Source organism: Schistocerca serialis, chromosome 1 (genome assembly GCF_023864345.2).
Source record: "Schistocerca serialis cubense isolate TAMUIC-IGC-003099 chromosome 1, iqSchSeri2.2, whole genome shotgun sequence".
In the NCBI taxonomy this organism is placed as follows: domain Eukaryota; kingdom Metazoa; phylum Arthropoda; class Insecta; order Orthoptera; family Acrididae; genus Schistocerca; species Schistocerca serialis.
This window is the reverse complement of record NC_064638.1, coordinates 116,431,425-116,450,248: the sequence shown is the minus strand read 5'-3', so window position 1 is coordinate 116,450,248 and position 18,824 is coordinate 116,431,425. Positions and strand designations below refer to the sequence as shown.

Genomic DNA, 18,824 nt, shown 5'->3' with positions numbered 1-18,824 from the left:
GGTCCTTCTACATTAGTATGACTACCACCAACTTTTCAGTTAGGATAAATGGGCATAGGCAGAGGCTGTTTACTGGCAACACACATGCTTTATAACCTAACACTTGTGACCTTGGGGCCTGTTTCACCACATATACCATCTGGATTTCCCTCCTGACACCAGTTTCTCAGAACCACGTAGGTGGGAACTGACCTTACACATCCTCGTTTCTCACCACCCACGCGACCTAAATTTCTGTTAATTCCTTCAGTCTCAGCTATTTTTTTCAGTAATTCCTGTCTTTGTTACCTTTTAGTTTTCTGGATATTTTATTTTCTAATCTTTCTATTTCTGCCCCACCTGACATGCCTACCACATATAATGCACTTAGATTTCCACTCTTATTAACTTTTGCATGATGTTTTCTCAGTAATCTCTGTCTTGTTGTATTAGTAGTAGTTGTTTATTTCACCTATTTGATCACATCTGCATCACAAATATATCACACAAAATTGGACAAGACAGCACACTACAATACAAGATTAAAAATACATTTACATTCTCAGCAGCATACATCTAGGTTTGAAACTTCTGGACAATAAATTTCACTTTAAATATTGGAGTAATTTTGAAGAGTGTACAGTCTGAATTGAAACTTATGTACAATAATATGGAAAGATTGTTTATCTCTTTAAATAATCCACATACTCTCTAACAGAATAAAATTCATTGAGGTAATTGTTTTTAAATATCAGTTATTTCCTTATGATGTTCTGTTGCTCCAGTATGCGTCTTCTAATATTTCATGTATCTCCTCTTTTTCCTGTGTGGGGTTGAGAAGTTTATCCTTTTTATTAATGAGGCTTTTCTTATTTTTATGAAAGACACTAAATGTGTTTTATTTAATATCCTTGACTTTATCCAAGATGCAGTATTTGCTTTTGCTGGTTGCTCTTTTAGTCATAACATAATGGAAGTCACTGGGGTAGGATGTATACTGTTTTGATCAGACTGTATGGTTCTGGCAATTAGCCATGAAGCAGCTTCATTCACATACAAACCATATTGCAGATGACGTCATGCATCAGTGACATCCAAGCAGGGTCAATGCATCAGTGACATCCACATGACTGTGATTTTCCAAGCTCTACTGAGTTAATACATTCCATATAATACTTCATCTCAGCCTTATCATCTGCTCAAATAGTTACTTGATCTTCAAAAGAGTATGAAGAGAGTTCTCAGCAATGTGCCTGATGTCTTCCTCATTTGTATAATTAAGGGCATGGTCCATATTGTTGTGTGCAATTCCAGTCATTTTTAGATGTTAAAAAAACAAACAACAATATCACAATTGATGAATCTGGGTTTTTATTACTAAAAATCACGCAAGTATTGATACAAAAAAGAGGTACAAAGATACTGATTATTCACACAGCAACAATTGTATAAGAAACTCAGACTGAAAAACTCAAAGGGTTCACAAACTTGTCCTTATCTTCAATATTTTAACACCCCAACTAATAGAGGACTCAGATTTACTAATTTCTGCCTCTTTAATTATTCCTGTAATTTTGTGCAGCACATGAATTTCATACAAGAAGAAATTATCTATCTGTTTTATTTCATTTCATAGGTATAAAATAAAGCTGTGATAAATTTTATTTATTAGATTATGATGGCTGTACAATATACAACAGGTGAAAAGATTAAGAGGAAAACAGTATGGGATGATAGGCAACTGATATGTACAAGGGCAACTTTGGATAGAACTTTACTTTTTCATGTATCATGAAACACCCGGTTACTAAAGCTTGGATCTGGCCTTTTATGGTAAATGTTTGAGAAAGACAAAGCAGCCAAATGTGAGTATCTGTAGACACAATTGCAATAACATAGGAAGAAACAAAGGTTGATATGCTGACATATATTGTTCTTGCATTCTAGTTGTCATTGTTATGCTGAGACTGTAAGACGCTTGTCACATGAAACTACATTATTTAAACTTGCACTTTCAATTTCTATAATTACATTTCAATATCTATATAGTGCATGAATTGCTTATATAAAAATGGAGTAATAGTAACTGATCAAGCAATACTCTTATTTCTCTTTTAAAATTTTCTCTGAATCTGATAATTGTCATAAGTTCAAACTGTGTGCTGGCTTCAGATTTCAATCCAAATAGCAACTGTTACAGGGAGCATTTCCCGATTGAGCTACCTAGAATATTTCACAGCTTTAACTTGCCTTGCATTTTGCATTCTATGGTTCCTGTTTCTGTATCTGTGCCTCAAATACATAAAGTTTGGATTGATTGTCATATTTAGTTCCCTAATATAATTAATAACCTCCATGTTTCAGCAAACCACTCGTTTATGGGATTGCCATGCAGCAATTAGGATCAGAAATTGTACATCAATATGTTGGTCATGAGCCAAGTGGAAGGAATTTCAATGAAGTCTGCCTTGATCTTGATAGTAAGTCTTTTGTTTATGAGCTCTACTAATGTAAATCTATAATCAGAAACTTCCCTACTGCTGAACTATTTCGGAGGTAACTCCTTTGCAGATAAACCACACAACCCAATGATCAACACTGGTGCAATAGTAGTATGTTCACTATTTCAGACCATGGTTGGAACTGGTTTGTCTACAGAAAAGCAACTAGGAGTTATAATGGAGCATATTCGCGTAGGTATTACTACTCAAACATGTATGCATAGTAAGTATTGCCTAACATTTTCTTTCAAATTGTACTTAATTTTCACAGAAAATGGCTGGCGGAGAGTATATTGGATACAATAATACAGTTTACATGTCTGAATTGAAGACAGGAGACCGAAACTACTCTTTAGGTTATTACATGAAAGACCATGCCTGTTTTCCAGAAAATACTGATCTGCAAGAGTGCATGTCTTTATATTTTCGGGTCAGTACCAATTAATATTGAATTAAAAGAAAAGTGTTTTGTTAGAAATAAATAGCAGGAAAACTATCTGCTGCAGTGAAAGGCAATGATTCTGTAAATAAGTCTACATACTCTATTCTTTGCATCACATTTTAAAAGTTCTTCAAAATTGTGTTTTTTGTTTAAAATAAGATCTAATGCACTAGTTTTATTTACTTTTTACATATTTATAATTTTGTTATAAAGTCTTAAACTGATTCTGAGAAGTTAACAGCAGCAAGTCACAACTTTGTTTCCTTTGTATTCATTTCAGCACTATAAAATTTCAGTATCTTTGACAGTTGTGTATTACAGTGTTATATAAGAGATCAGTCAAGAAATGTGTTACACAGAACAGGCTAAAAATTATCTGCATATTAAGAGAATGAGGAGTAATTCATCAGGTGAAACATGCTGAAGTTAAATCTCTAGTGCAGCTGATCAAAGGCTATTACATACATTGCATCTCACTTCAAAGATCCCTTTCTTGGCTCACACATTTTGACATAACTCAGGGTGGACACCTGATACCACAAAACTAGATGGTGGCTGGTAGGTATTGACCACATTCTGCCATCAGCTGATGTAGAACATCAGCCATTGTTTGTTTCCTCCAGAGATCTGATGATGTCATTACTGCCCTCAGAGGCCTGTGTGGCAGGTTGAGGCACACAGCCACAGCTACTTGTAGAGATTCATCAGTTCACTCATATGGTGTAACATGCTGAAGTTAAGTTCATTCTGCAGACAGTCGGTGACTACTGTGTTGATTGCATTTCACATTAAGGACCAAAATATGAATAGGATGCTCGCAATGGAAAAGTATTTGCCTACCCACACATAAGTGGTACCACAAGCAGGCCATGCCTTCATAACTGATGGTAATATTGCCCTAGAGCTCATTATAAATCATCCTGCACACACTGAGCCCAGCATCATGAAGCTGATGGGTGTTGACCATGTCTCACTATCAACTAAGGTAGAATCTGTGCTCTGACTCTTATTCCCCAACAGTCAGCCATCATCATTCCAACATTTGGTGGACCCAGTGACAGGTTGATGACACACTGGCACAGCCACCTGCAGGGATACTCCAGTAATTACTTGCATCTTGAGACAGAGTTACCACACGCAAAATCAAAACAGTCCCAATTGGATCATTAAAGAGGGAAGTGAGTATTGATAGAAACTGAGAACAGACACTAGAGAGAATTTCAATAGTGTGCAGAATGTGTAACAAACCAAGATTAAGAAATTATTAATTCCACATATGTCTATGATGTATAAAAACGTTTTTATAAATTTCAGTAAGAAAATATGAAATGTTTGTCATCTTATAGAGTTTACTTTATAAATAAACAATTACCTCAGTTATGGAATACTTTGTATCTATAAAAGATGTAATTTGCTTTCATTTCATCCATATAATTTATAACAAATGCCATGTCTATTCATCAAATTTCCACATTTGGTATAAGTTATGCGAGATTGTAAATTATTTCTCATTAAACAAATAGCTTTGATTCTACTCCAAAACACAGTTAACTTCACCAAAAAATTTCTCTTGACACAAAAATATAATATCTTTTAATGTAAGCAAACCTTTTCAAATAAAATATTTTGAAAGTTTAAAATTTTAACTGAGGACAATATAAAATATCTTTTGCAACTGTTTTGATTCTCACCAAGCTGTGGCAGGGGAACACACACACAAAAGGATTTAACTTTTACAAACTTTTGGAGCCAGTGGCTCCTTCTTCTGGCATGAGAGTTGAAGGGGAAGAAAGAGGGGTGAAGGAAAAGGACTGGAGAGGTTTAGCAAAAGGGGTGCAGCTTAGAAAAGTCACCCAGAACCTCAGGTCAGGGGAGACTTACCGGACAGGATGAGAAGGAAAGACTTGGTGAGTAGATTTTTTATCTGACCGCTTATGTTATACAAACAATAGTGGATAACACCTTATTCTGGCTCTCCACTGAAGGACCCAGAATAAATTCTTTGCCAAGAGTCAGTGAAATGTGGAGAGGTAGAATATACTAAAAGAACATCAAAAAGAAATTAACAACTTTCAAAATACAAATTCATTGTCAATTAGAGCAGTTGTCCTAAGCAACATGATTAACAGCAGAAATTTTGCAGTTCATTAATTATATCCAAGAAGGATTAACCATACTCAGAAGATTTAATTTGCCAGTGAATAAACATCACGTAAATTGATAACAATTACTTTGCAGAAGAATTTATTAACATCAACAACTTGGAAGATTGATGACTGAAACTGTGAAGGACTACAGCTGTTTCATCAATCCCAAAGGAACACCACAGCAGCTGGTGATAATAGCATCTGATACTTATCTACCTACGACGACACAGTTTACTTACCACAGTGGCCCATTTTCCCACTAATGTCACCATGTGGTAAGGCAACTATCATTTTAGTGAGCTGTGTTGAAGCCAACTTGAATTTATTTATTTTTGTTATTGTTTGTATAGTGGGGCAACTAAAGTGTTTTGAGTGCCAAAAATGATTTATTAATGAAGAGGTAGATACATGGTGACAGTCACTTGCAGAAGGTTAGGTTTAAAGTACATATTGTAGTAATTGTATATGTTTGGTAATTAGGAAAATGAACAAACATATGAAAGATTTGTTAGAAAATGTTAGTGATTCATCATTGGTAAGCACAGATATGTATACACCTCAAAGAAACAGCTTTCTGATGTTTTAAGTGTCAAGCTAGATGCATATCATGCTGATTTAAAAACAATGATAAAATTGATGAGTTAAATATAAATATAGAATAATCTGGTAATATGGTAGAAACACTGACAAAACAGAGCTATGATGGGGCCAAGGTGAATCAAAAATGTAGATACACTCCTGGAAATGGAAAAAAGAACACATTGACACCGGTGTGTCAGACCCACCATACTTGCTCCGGACACTGCGAGAGGGCTGTACAAGCAATGATCACACGCACGGCACAGCGCACACACCAGGAACCGCGGTGTTGGCCGTCGAATGGTGCTAGCTGCGCAGCATTTGTGCACCGCCGCCGTCAGTGTCAGCCAGTTTGCCGTGGCATACGGAGCTCCATCGCAGTCTTTAACACTGGTAGCATGCCGCGACAGTGTGGACGTGAACCGTATGTGCAGTTGACGGACTTTGAGCGAGGGCGTATAGTGGGAATGCGGGAGGCCGGGTGGACGTACCGCCGAATTGCTCAACACATGGGGCGTGAGGTCTCCACAGTACATCGATGTTGTCGCCAGTGGTCGGCGGAAGGTGCACGTGCCCGTCGACCTGGGACCGGACCGCAGCGACGCACGGATGCACGCCAAGACCGTAGGATCGTACGCAGTGCCGTAGGGGACCGCACTGCCACTTCCCAGCAAATTAGGGACACTGTTGCTCCTGGGGTATCGGCGAGGACCATTCGCAACCGTCTCCATGAAGCTGGGCTACGGTCCCGCACACTGTTAGGCCCTCTTCCGCTCACGCCCCAACATCGTGCAGCCCGCCTCCAGTGGTGTCGCGGCAGGTGTGAATGGAGGGACGAATGGAGACGTGTCGTCTTCAGCGATGAGAGTCGCTTCTGCCTTGGTGCCAATGATGGTCGTATGCGTGTTTGGCGCCATGCAGGTGAGTGCCACAATCAGGACTGCATACGACCGAGGCACACAGGGCCAACACCCGGCATCATGGTGTGGGGAGCGATCTCCTACACTGGCCGTACACCACTGGTGATCATCGAGGGGACACTGAATAGTGCACGGTACATCCAAACCATCATCGAACCCATCATTCTACCATTCCTAGACCGGCAAGGGAACTTGCTGTTCCAACAGGACAATGCACGTCCGCATGTATCCCGTGCCACCCAACGTGCTCTAGAAGGTGTAAGTCAACTACCCTGGCCAGCAAGATCTCTTTATCTGTCCCCCATTGAGCATGTTTGGGACTGGATGAAGCGTCGTCTCACGCGGTCTGCACGTCCAGCACGAACGCTGGTCCAGCTGAGGCACCAGGTGGAAATGGCATGGCAAGCCGTTCCACAGGACTACATCCAGCATCTCTACGATCGTCTCCATGGGAGAATAGCAGCCTGCATTGCTGCGAAAGGTGGATATACACTGTACTAGTGCCGACATTGTGCATGCTGTGTTGCCTGTGTCTATGTGCCTGTGGTTCTGTCAGTGTGATCATGTGATGTATCTTACCCCAGGAATGTATCAATAAAGTTTCCCCTTCCTGGGACAATGAATTCACGGTGTTCTTATTTCAATTTCCAGGAGTGTAGATGCTTGGAATGTTGGCAATGAAGGAGTGTTTACAAGATCCTTACACACAAGTCAGTTTTAGTAGTTCAAAACAAGATACAAATTTAAGTAAGGTAAATGTTTTTTAACCCATTTTGTCGACTTTGGAGGAGGCTAGTAGTGATGTATTTGAACCGAAAGTTAGCTATTAACAGATCTCCTTCTCTAGATGTGGTAATTACTCAAACTATTGGAAAGATTATCTGAATTTAATGTGTAATTTCAACGGAACTGTTGGAGCACATGTATGATGGATTTTTGTCAACAGTTCCAAAATGACTGTGTAGCCTTCAGCTGTCTTTTAACTTTTGGTGTTAATTAACATGATGTGCATGGTATTTTCATAAAGTTAAGCATAAATGACTTAGTGTTAACATTAAGTAAAGCAATACATACAAAAATAACAGAGTCAGATTTATTTGTGCATTTTACTTGAAATTTATGTTACATCAAATAGTGATTTAAAATATTTGTGGAAAATAAAAAAGGCACAAAATGGGAGGTTTGACGTGGAATGTGACGTGGAATGTAGGTGGCCTCATGCCTGTAACTGAGCTGTGTGGGTTAGCTGGGATATCCAGGATGGCATATTGAGTACTATTTTTGATGTTGTAGGCACACAGAAATGATAGTTAAGTGCCACTGATATCAGAAGAGTTCACAAACTATCTGAACTTTCTAGGCTGAGGACTATAAATCCTTAGCACTCCATTATATTACTTCCCATTTGATTTCTGTATAACAGTCTTTCATTCTACTGGCATTCTATATTCTTTAAATTATACTTCTTTCACTATCTTATCCAAAGATATGAAAAATAGTCTGCATGGTATGGCATCTGGCATCTTTATCATCATACACCAATTACAATGGGTCTTCTACAAAATATTTGCAGCTACACGATACGAACACATAAATGGGAGTACAATTGATTTCATTGGTCAGCTTTTAAAGAAGCCAGTTGCATGCCATGGGCTCAAATTGTTTCATGCCACTTCATCTACAAGATTTCAAAACTATTTTCAGTGTACCCTCCTTGAAGGGTCCCATTGGAATTATTTGCAAAGTCTACTGGTGATGTATGACCCTAACGAAATGTAATGGACCTGAACATGGCAAGAACAATAGTTTGTATTAATCGATGGAACCATTGGGGGGACGGTACACACAAAAGTTTGGAAACTAGTAGTTTTGGTGGTGTGAAACTATTCACATCCACAACATGCAAAAGGTTTCTTTAATAGCAGACCAATGAAAGCAATTGTATTTCCATTTCTGTGTTCATAGTATGTGACTGCTAATGTTTTGTGGAAGACCCACTGCAATCACTGTGTAATGATTAAGATGCCAGATATCGTACCACACAGACTACTTTTAGCAAATAAAAACATATAAGTCTCAACCCAGAATCAAATTCTTTACCTCCTGCATCCTTACCCAAAATGCTATCCACTGCACCAACTGCATAGCGCTACTGATGAGTCCAGACAGAGGCAGTTACTGTACACATGATTACAGTGATGCCGGTTTGCCAATCTTTAATGCCCGTTTGCTGCCCAAAATATGCACAGGCGAAATTTTGTGACAGACATTTTTGTATTGCCAGTATGTGTGGAATCATGCTGCTAAGTCCTAGTGCATGAATTTTTCTTCACCTTGTGTATATACAGTGAAGAGTCAGTGATACTGGCATACCTACCTAGTATCATGTAGGACACCCAGGAGCAAGCAGAAGTGCCACAGCATGATGTGGTATAGAGTGTTCATATGTACTTCATGTCTGTGGTAGTGCTGGAGGCAACTGACACCATGAATCCTGCAGGGTTGTCCATAAATCTGTGAGAGTACAAGTGGGTGGAGATATCTTCTGAACAGCACATTGCAAAGCATTCCAGATATGCTCAACAGTATTCATGACTGGAGAATTTGGTGGCCAGTGGAGTTGTTTAAACTCAGAAGAGCCACTCTGTACAAATTCTGCATGTGTGGGGTGTCACATTGTCCTGCCAAAATTGCCCAAGTCCATTGTAATGCACAATGGACATGAATGGATGCAGGTGATCAGAGAGGATGCTTACTTACATGTCACCTGTCAGAGTCATATCTAAACGTATCAGGGGTCTCATATCACTCCAGCTGCACATGCCCCACACCATTACAGAGCCTCCACCTGCTTGAACAGTCCCCTGCTGACATGCAGCATCCATGGATTCATGAGCTCGTCTCCATGCCCGTACGCATCCATCCACTCAATACAATATGAAATAAGACTCGTCTGACCAGGCAACATATTTCCAGTCATCAATGGTCAAATCTTGGTGTTGATGGGCCCAGGAGAGGTGTAAAGCTTTGTGTCATGCAATCATAGAGTGTACATGAGTGGGCCTTTGCATCCCAAAAGCCCGTATCGATGATGTTTCATTGAATGGTTTGCATGCTGACACTTGCTGATGGTGCAGCATTGAAATCTGCAGTAATTTATGGAAGAGTTGCACTTCTGTCATGTTGAACAATTCTCTTCAGTCATCATTGCCCCCATTCTTGCAGGATCTTTTTCCAGTTGCAGCAGTGTCAGACATTTGATGTTTTGCTGGATTCCTGACATTCACAGTAAATTCGTGAAATGGTCATATGGGAAAATCCCCACTTCATTACTATCTCGGAGATGCTGTGTGTTATCACTCATGTGCTGATTATAACATTATCTTCAAACTTGTTTAAATCTTGATAACCTACCAGTGTAGCAGGAGTAGCTGGTGTAACAACTGTGCCAGGCACTTGTTGTCTTATATGGGTGTTACCGAACACAGTGCTGTCTTCTGCCTATATACATACCACTGTATTTGAATATGCCTACAACTACATCTATGTGATTACTCTGCCATTCACAATTAAGTGCCTGGCAGAGGTTTCAATGAACCACCTTCAAGCTGTCTCTCTCCTGTTCCACTCTCGAACGGTGTGCGGGAAAAACAAGCACTTAAATTTTTCTGTACGAGCCCTGATTTCTCTTATTTTATTGTGATTATCATTTCTCCCTATGTAGGTGGGTGCCAACAGAATGTTTTTGCAATCGGAGTAGAAAACTGGTGATTGAAATTTCATGGGAAGATCCCGTCACAATGAAAAACGCCTTTGTTTTAATGATTGCCACTCCAATTCATGTATCATGTCTGTGGCACTGTCTCCCCTGCTTCACGATAGTAGAAAATGAGCCACACTCCTCTGAAATTTTTCAATATCATCCTTCAGTCCCACCTGATACAGATCCCACACCACACAGCATTACTCCAGAATAGGACGGACAAGTGTAGTGTACGCAGTCTCTTTAGTAGAACCGTTGCACCTTCTAAGTGTTCTGCCAATGAATCACAGTCTTTGGTTTGCTCTACCCATGTCATTATCTACGTGATTGTTCCAACTTATGTTATTTGTAATTGTAATCCCTACATATTTAGTTGAATTTACAGCCTTCAGATTTGTGTGACTAATAGCGTAATCGAAATTTAGTGGATTTCTTTTAGTACCAATGTGAATAACTTCACACTTTTTTTTATTCAGGGTCAAGTGTCAATTTTTGCACCACACATATATCTTATCTAAATCAATTTTCAATTCATTTTGGTCATCTTGTAACGCCGGAAATGCATATCCTCCTATTTCCATCTATTGTACTATAATTTGTTTTCCTTATTTTTGTTACCTGAATATATGACATTCCTGTGTCTTTACATATTGTAATTGTTTTACTGTTTGTATATATATATTTATGCATTTATGTTGGTTTGTTTTGTGAATATTATTTGTATTTTTACGCTGGGTCTTGCCTAGGGAAAACTGCTATCGAACGATTACATCGATAGGTCGTGTGAAGACTCAAAGTGTGTAGGATCTTTGGTAGTGTTAACTCTGCCGCGTGGAGCGCGGGCAGAGGGAGTCTGGCTGGAGTAGTGAGTGGAGCAGGTGTGTTGTGTGATGCTCCCGCGAGTTGCCGCGCTTTCGGGGTTTGGCAGCATGTAATTGCGCTCGACTCGCGATGATAGTTTCTGACATGGTGTCGCAGACGGGAAGCATTAGCTGGCACACATCAAGAGCCCATTTCGCCTGGTGACCATGTCGAGAAGAAGGCACGCCAACATCCAGCTTCTGCAACAGCGACGGCCGACAATGAGTGACTGTCGCCACCTCCTCGATCGACGGCTTCATACCTTCAATCAACCAACAAGGAAGACTAAAAGCACGTAAAGTTTCAGAACTGTATGGCAGACCTCAGCTTTTCAAATTGTTCCATTTGCCTCGCAAAATTACAGCAACTTAGCATGAACCTTTGTTGCTCATTGTCCCAATTGCATTGACAAGCAGGGTCCCTTCCTTTTCCGAAATGAACTCGAGTGTCGTTGAAATTCAAATGCCAGCATAATTCCATTTCACTGCTTTAATTTCAAAGTTCAATTTAAGTATTCATAGCTGGCTACAATAGTTAGATTACACAAGCACAAATTAAGAGTGCGAGTTTTGTTACCGTATTTTAGCTTACCTGTGACTGCAGCTCAGCTTGGTACATACTAAATTTTACTGTTGTTAATTGTTCAGAATCATTTAATCCAAGTTCAAAGTTAAATCTCTTCTTTCTAAATTGCGTAGATTCAAGTAGCTTTAGAAATGATTGTTGAGGTAGTCCAAGACTAACTGTATTTCGATGTGCTTCAGAAAGAATGTTCACTATTACCTTCAGTCACTAAATTAACTTTCGATTTTCCGGTTTCATTAATTCTTTTGCTAAATTAAGTGTAGCGAAATTTATTACTTATAACAAACTATCAGTTTTCACACTACACGTGTAAACCTTCAGTTGCCACGCTTCTAGTGCTAATTATATGTGTAATAACCTTTCCTTTTCAGTTATTATAGTAATTGTCCATAGGATTGGCGACCATAATTTCCCCCAAATCTCAAATATCTAATTACCGCTAGTTGATTGTTAACGTAACGGCTGCACATTTACTTTCTTTATTAACTTTATCCCTATTTCAAAATTAATTTCCACCAGTTTCACTTGCATTTTTCCTTTCATTTAGATGTAACCCTTTCCTCCCTCTTTACCGACAGGTTATTTTCGGTGACGATTGCTTTTCCAAAATTCCCATTAGGTACACGCGGTTTCATTTTTCACTGTCATTAAGGTCGATAAGTGAGGGGGAGGTTACAATCTGATGACTTTATAAGATGGTAATTGACAGCATCATCTACATATAATCTAAGAGGGCTACTCAGATTGTCTCCTATGTCATTAATATAGCTTAGGAACAATAGAGGGCCTATAACACTTCCTTGGGGAATGCTGGATGTTACTTCTGTTTTACTTGATGACTTTTGAACTCTGACCTTTCTGGCAGGAAATCATGAATCCAGTTGCACAACTGAGGCAATATTCCATAGGCACACAGTTTGATTAGAAGATGCTTGTGAGGAGCGGTCTCGAAAGCCTTCTGAAAATCTAAAAATATGGTGTCAATTTGACATCCCCTGTCGATAGCACTCATTACTTCATGATTATAAAGAGCTAGTTGTGTTCTGCAAGAATGATATTTTGTGAATCCATGCTGACTATGTGTCAGTAAAACATTTTCTTTGAGGTACCTAGTAATTTTCGTACACAGTATATGTTCCAAAACCCTACTGCAAATCGATGTTAGTGATATGGACCTGTAATTCAGCAGATTACTCCTATTTCCCTTTTTGTGTATTGGTGTGACATGAGCAACTTTCCAGTCTTTAGGCACAGAACTTTCTGTGAGTGAGCAGTTGTATATAATTGCTAAATATGGAGCTATTACGTCTACATACCCTGAAAGGAACCTGACTGGTATACCATCTGGACTGGAAGCCTTGCCTTTATTAAGTGATTTAATCTGCTTTGCTACAAAAATGGTTCAAATGGCTCTAAGTATTATGGGAATTAACATCTGAGGTCATCAGTCCCCAGACTTAGAACTACTTAAACCTAACTAACCTATGGACATCACACACATCCATGCCTGAGCGAGGATTTGAACCTGTGACCGTAGCACCAGTGTGGTTCCGAACTGAAGCACCTAGAACTGCTTGGCCACATTGGCCACCGCTTTGCTACACCAAGGATATCTATTTCTACGTTTCTCATCTTTGCAGTTGTTCTTGACTGGAATTCGGGAATATTTATTTCATCTTCTTTGGTGAAGGAGTTTTCGAAAACCTTGTATAATAACTCTGCTTTGGTGGCACTGACATCAGTGACTTCACCTTGTTATCGTGCAGTGAAGGTATTGATTGTGTCTTGCCAGTGGTGTGCTTTATATTTGACCAGAATCTTTTAGGGTTTTCTCCCAGATTCTGAGACAGAGTTTCATTGTGGAAATTATTAAAAGCATGTCACACTGAAGCATGCACTATATTTGAAACTTCTGCAAAACTTTGCCAATCTTAGAGATTTTGCATTCTTTTAAATTTGGCATGCCTTTTTCATTGCTACTGCATTGCTACCATGGGGGATCAGTACCATCTTTTATTAAATTATGTGGTATACATCTCTCAATTGCCGTCGATACTATCTCTTTGAAATCATTCCACATCTTTTCTACGCTTACATGATCAGATCAGAAGGAATGGAGACTGTCTCTTAAAAAGGCATTAAGAGCATTTTAACAGCTTTTTTAAATCTATGTACTTTGCGTTTCTTTTTGATAGTTGTGAGTGTTATGGTATTCAGCCTAGCAGCAACTGCCTTGTGGTCACTAATCCCTGTATTCATCATGATACTCCCTATTTGTCCAGGATTATTTGTTGCTAAGAGGTCAAGTATGCTTTCGCAACCATTTATGCTTTGAGTAGGCTCATGAACTAATTGTTCAAAATAATTTTCTGAGAAAGCATTCAGTACAATTTTGGATGACATTTTATGCCTGCTGCTGGCTTTAAACTTATAGTTTTTAGCATTTGAGGGTAGAGTGAAGTTGCCACCGACTATAATTGTATGAGTGGGGTACCTATTTGAAATTAGACTCAGGTTTTCTTTGAACTGTTCAGCAACTATATCTTCTGAATCAGGGGGTTGGTAAAATGATCCAGTTAATAGTTTAGTCTAATTGTCAAGTGTAACCTCTACCCATACTATTTCGCTGGAACTATCTACTTCAATTTCACTACAAGGCAAACTACTTCTAACAGTAATAACTACTCCACCACCAACTGTATTTAATTTATCCTTTCTGAAGACTGTTAAATCGTTTCAAAAAATTTTGGCTAAACTTATTTCTGACTTTAGCCAGCTTTCTGTACCTATAACTATTTGAGCAGTAGTGCTTTCTACTAGGGCTTGGAACTCTGGTTCTTTCCCAACACAGCTACGGCAATTTACAACTACAATACTGATCATTTCTACAGCTACCTTACTGTGTTTTACCTGCCCGCTTTTAGACGGACACCCTTTCTGTGGTTTCCTGAGACCCTCTAACCTAAAAACTGCCCAGTCCCTTGCACACAGCCCCAGCTATCCGTGTAGCCACTTTCTGTGTGTAGTGGACTCCTGACCTATTAAGCAGAACCTGGAAACCCACCACTTGATGGTGCAAGTCAAGGAATCTGCAGCCTACATGGTCACAGAACTGCCTGAACCTCTGATTCAGATCCTCCACTCGGCTCTGCACCAAAGGACCACAGTCGGTTCTGTCGACGATGCTGCAGATGGTGATCTCTGCATTAATCTTGGTAGCAAGACTGGCAGTCTTTACCATTTCCGCTAGCCGCCTGAAACCAGAGGGAATCTCCTCTAATTCAAAGTGACACATGTGATTGGTACTGACATGGGCTACCACCTGCAGTTGGCTGCACCCTGTACTCTTCATGGTATTCGGAAGCACCCTTTCCACATCCGGAATGACTCTCCCCCCATATGCACACAGAGTGCACACTGGCTTCCTCCCCCTCCTTGGCAGCTATGTTCCTAAGGGACCCCATTATGCACCTAATGTTGGAGCTCTCAACTACCAGCAAACCCACCCTCTGTGAATGCCCAGACCTTGTGGGCTGAGAAGCTTCCTCTGGAACAGAGTGGATGACTGCATCAGGCTCAGAGACTTCGTGGCCACAGATAACACCCAAAACCTGTTCGTCAAACAAACCGGGGAGGCCCTACAATTGGCCCCAAGGAAATTCTTTCACTGCCTGCAGACTTTGGAATGACATCCCACTTGAACATGGGTGAGGGGTCAACCTCACTGCAGGCAGTACCTGGGGCAGCCACAGCAGTGGATCGATTGGGGGCACATAGGTCATGCTCAACTTCCCTTGCATCCGCACGTCTGACCCCCCCACCGTGATGCCCCTTGGCAACAGCCTCATGCTGTGTGATGGAAGCCAACACTCCCTGAAGCTGTGAACAAAGGGTCACCATCTCAGCTCATATCTGTACACATTAATCACAGTGCCCATCCATTTCTGAACTCCCTCCTGTTTGAAACTCATAAAGATATGTAATAAACAAATGGTGTACTCACCTTATTAGTAGCAGGAACTCACGTTTCTCTCTCACTGATGGACTAACCAACACTAAGCTGTTCTAAGCAAAACAAATGAAAGCCTGTACGATATGAGGGTCGATACAGTGGTTGATGGCAATGACAGTACTGTACGCTACACTGTTTTTAAAATGAAATGAAAGTTTGCTCCGAGTAAGCACTCAAACATGCAAGAAATTACAAAAATATACTGGTAGCTACAAAGATAACTGAAAGGAAGTCGTTCTGTTTGAAGCTCGTAGAAATATGTAATAAAAAAACAGTTTACTCGCCTTATTAGCACCAGGAACTCACTGTGCTTCATTGTATATAAATGGTGTAATGAATAGGGTAGCTATAGCAGAGGAAGGAGACCTACACCCAAATGGTGGAAAATGGAAAGATTTGTAGAGACACTAGCATTGTAATGATTGGGGTTGTTGTTAGGAAGTTGCTTCTAAGAAAAGAGGTGTAATGGACAATTTCTACGGAAGTAGAATACTGATGACATGAAAGTTTTTTTAGTACGGTACCATATCTTCATGAGAAAATCAGTGCTGGAGAGATCAAGGTTTTGGCCATGCTTACAGTGGCCTAATGATGTAGACTTAGAAGAAGGCCACTGTAACTGTGGCCAAAATGTTGGTTTCTCCATTGGAGTTTTATGTAATGATGAGGTACTAAGAAGACTTTTATTTCAACTGAATCTGACCATGGTACCCTTTGCTATTCAAGTACAATATTGTTGCTTTGGAGACTTGCTTAAAAGCTGCAAAATAGAGGAACCTACCTGAGCTACAGTGAGCAAATCAGTATACTTGATTAATAAATTAATGATTAGGATGCAGCTGTCTGAACTGTGTGCTTTCTTAATGTAGGTAATAATAAGTAAGGGAATACAGTATATAGTGCTACACAAGGTTACCATTCACCTTAAAATTGTAACTCATCTTGCTTAATGGCTGTGACACAGTGAATAAGTATATACTGTAATCATTATAGCAACATATTGTGCAAGAATTCTGTAGCATATTTCATAAGGGGTTTGTTTATCTGGTGAGGGTTACCGGTAGTATACTTTCTAATGGTTGATAGTAACAATGGTTGATATAAGTTTGTGCAAGGGAATATGTACTATTTGATAATCTACTGTCTTTTATGGTTGAGTTTGTACAGATTTCTTACGAGAGGTGAACTTTACTTCGTGTAATTAGTATAGCTAGTTACCTACCCTGTCTTACCAAAAGGAAGTGAAGTCCAAGTAAGAGGTGTAGATCACAAGTTTGGAATTTTTCTTCATGGTGTATCTTCTGTAGGATTGTTGGAGATTTTTATACTCCCACCCACTAGAAAAGTACACCTGCAGCGAGGGATTCTGGGGATGGGAAGTGGAAAGAGTATTTGTCTTTGCAGTCTGTCATGTATATCTTTTTGGTTGTAATATTCCTAGTCTTACGTTTCCTTTCTTTCTTCTTCCCCAGGAGTACCATGGCCACCCACTCTTTTCACATTCAATGGTTTCCATTGCAGAAACCCTTCCACATATGCAAATAAAATAAGACAATGTTCAAAATGATTATGGAGAAATCAAATGAAGTCTGTAACATATTTGGGGAATTTGAAGGAGAACCATATTAGTCTACACTTTGTGGAAAGTCTTTCAGGTCCTATAGTTTAAGAGTTAAAAATATAAAAATAACTAGTTTCTCTGAAGAATGCTGAAGATTAGATCGGTAGATTGCATAACTAATGAGGAGATATTGAATAGAATTGGGGAGAAGAGGAGATTGTGGCACAACTTGACTAGAAGAAGGGATCGGTTGGTAGGACATGTTCTGAGACATCAAGGGATCACCAATTTAGTATTGGAGGGCAGCATGGAGGGTAAAAATTGTAGGGGGAGACCAAGAGATGAATACACTAAGCAGATTCAGAAGCATGTAGGCTGCAGTAGGTACTGGGAGATGAAGAAGCTTGCACAGAATAGAGTAGCATGGAGAGCTGCATCAAACCAGTCTCAGGACTGAAGACTACAACAACAACAACAGTTTCTCTGCGTTAACTGATCGACATTGACAGTTGTGACAGTTAAAAGTATTTTTATTAGTTAAGAAATTTAAATTCTCAAACTGTTTGGAAGTTTTGTTATTGTTTTTACATGTAAATGTATGAATGGATGCTGCGACTCTTCATTGTGGGACAATGATAGCAGATTTACTGGGATTCACAGTACCTGCTGGTCAAGTGTGTCATGTTATTCTTGGAAGGAGATGTTCCACTTCCCTGCTCTCCACTGGCCAATAAAAGATGTTCATGAGATTAAGTAGTTAGTAAGCAAGGTGCACCCATCTTTCTGGAGGTGCTTTATGGTCTGTGCAGATCAAAGTTATACTGATCCTATGCTATTGGCATGGTGGGCCATGAATGCTTCTACCTGTTGGGTATAGTTGTTTGCTTTGTGATTCCATGAGTGAAGGGCATGGAGAATATGACTTCCATTAGGTCGAAGAAATGCTCACCAGAGATCAAACAATGTTAAAACATATTTGTACAAATTTGTATTGTCTTGATGGACTCTGACAGGCATACATTCTCTTGTCTGACTGGAATATATGCTGATGTAGTTGAGCTGTCATCACATAGGATTGTATACAGTATTGCAGGGAATACATTGAGTTCAAACTATCTTGTTATGTTATTCCAGTTGGTACATCAAAGAATGGAAATCTCTTTCAGCATCTTTTGGGACAAAGGAAGAAGTAGTCCACTGCGAAGAGCTGATCCATGTTTAAAGGAGCACTGATGAGCAGGACCTTTGCAGCACAAGAAATACGGCAACCAATAAATATACTGTAAGAAATTTGAAGAGTTAACCTATGAATATTCTACAGAGTGACTAATGAATTATTTTACCTCTACCCTATCACAAAAATAGGAAAAGTCTAAAGAAAAATTTCAGCTGATAACCATGACAGGAAACCAAAAAAAGGTGTGAAGAAAGAGAGGAAAACAAGATTTAAAATTTTTTTAATGAAATTAAGTGA

General features: G+C 39.5%; 1 protein-coding gene across 1 annotated transcript in view; it reads left to right on the top strand.

The window, feature by feature from the left end:
- The window catches only part of LOC126446720 (glutaminase kidney isoform, mitochondrial-like), a 205,042-nt gene that overhangs the window by 52,082 nt on the left and 134,136 nt on the right, over nucleotides 1-18,824 (top strand). Inside the window, exons 5-7 of the mRNA XM_050090989.1 lie at nucleotides 2,344-2,459; nucleotides 2,551-2,672; nucleotides 2,752-2,910. Coding sequence (XP_049946946.1) covers nucleotides 2,344-2,459; nucleotides 2,551-2,672; nucleotides 2,752-2,910 — 397 coding nt within the window. The remainder of the gene's footprint in view (nucleotides 1-2,343; nucleotides 2,460-2,550; nucleotides 2,673-2,751; nucleotides 2,911-18,824) is intronic.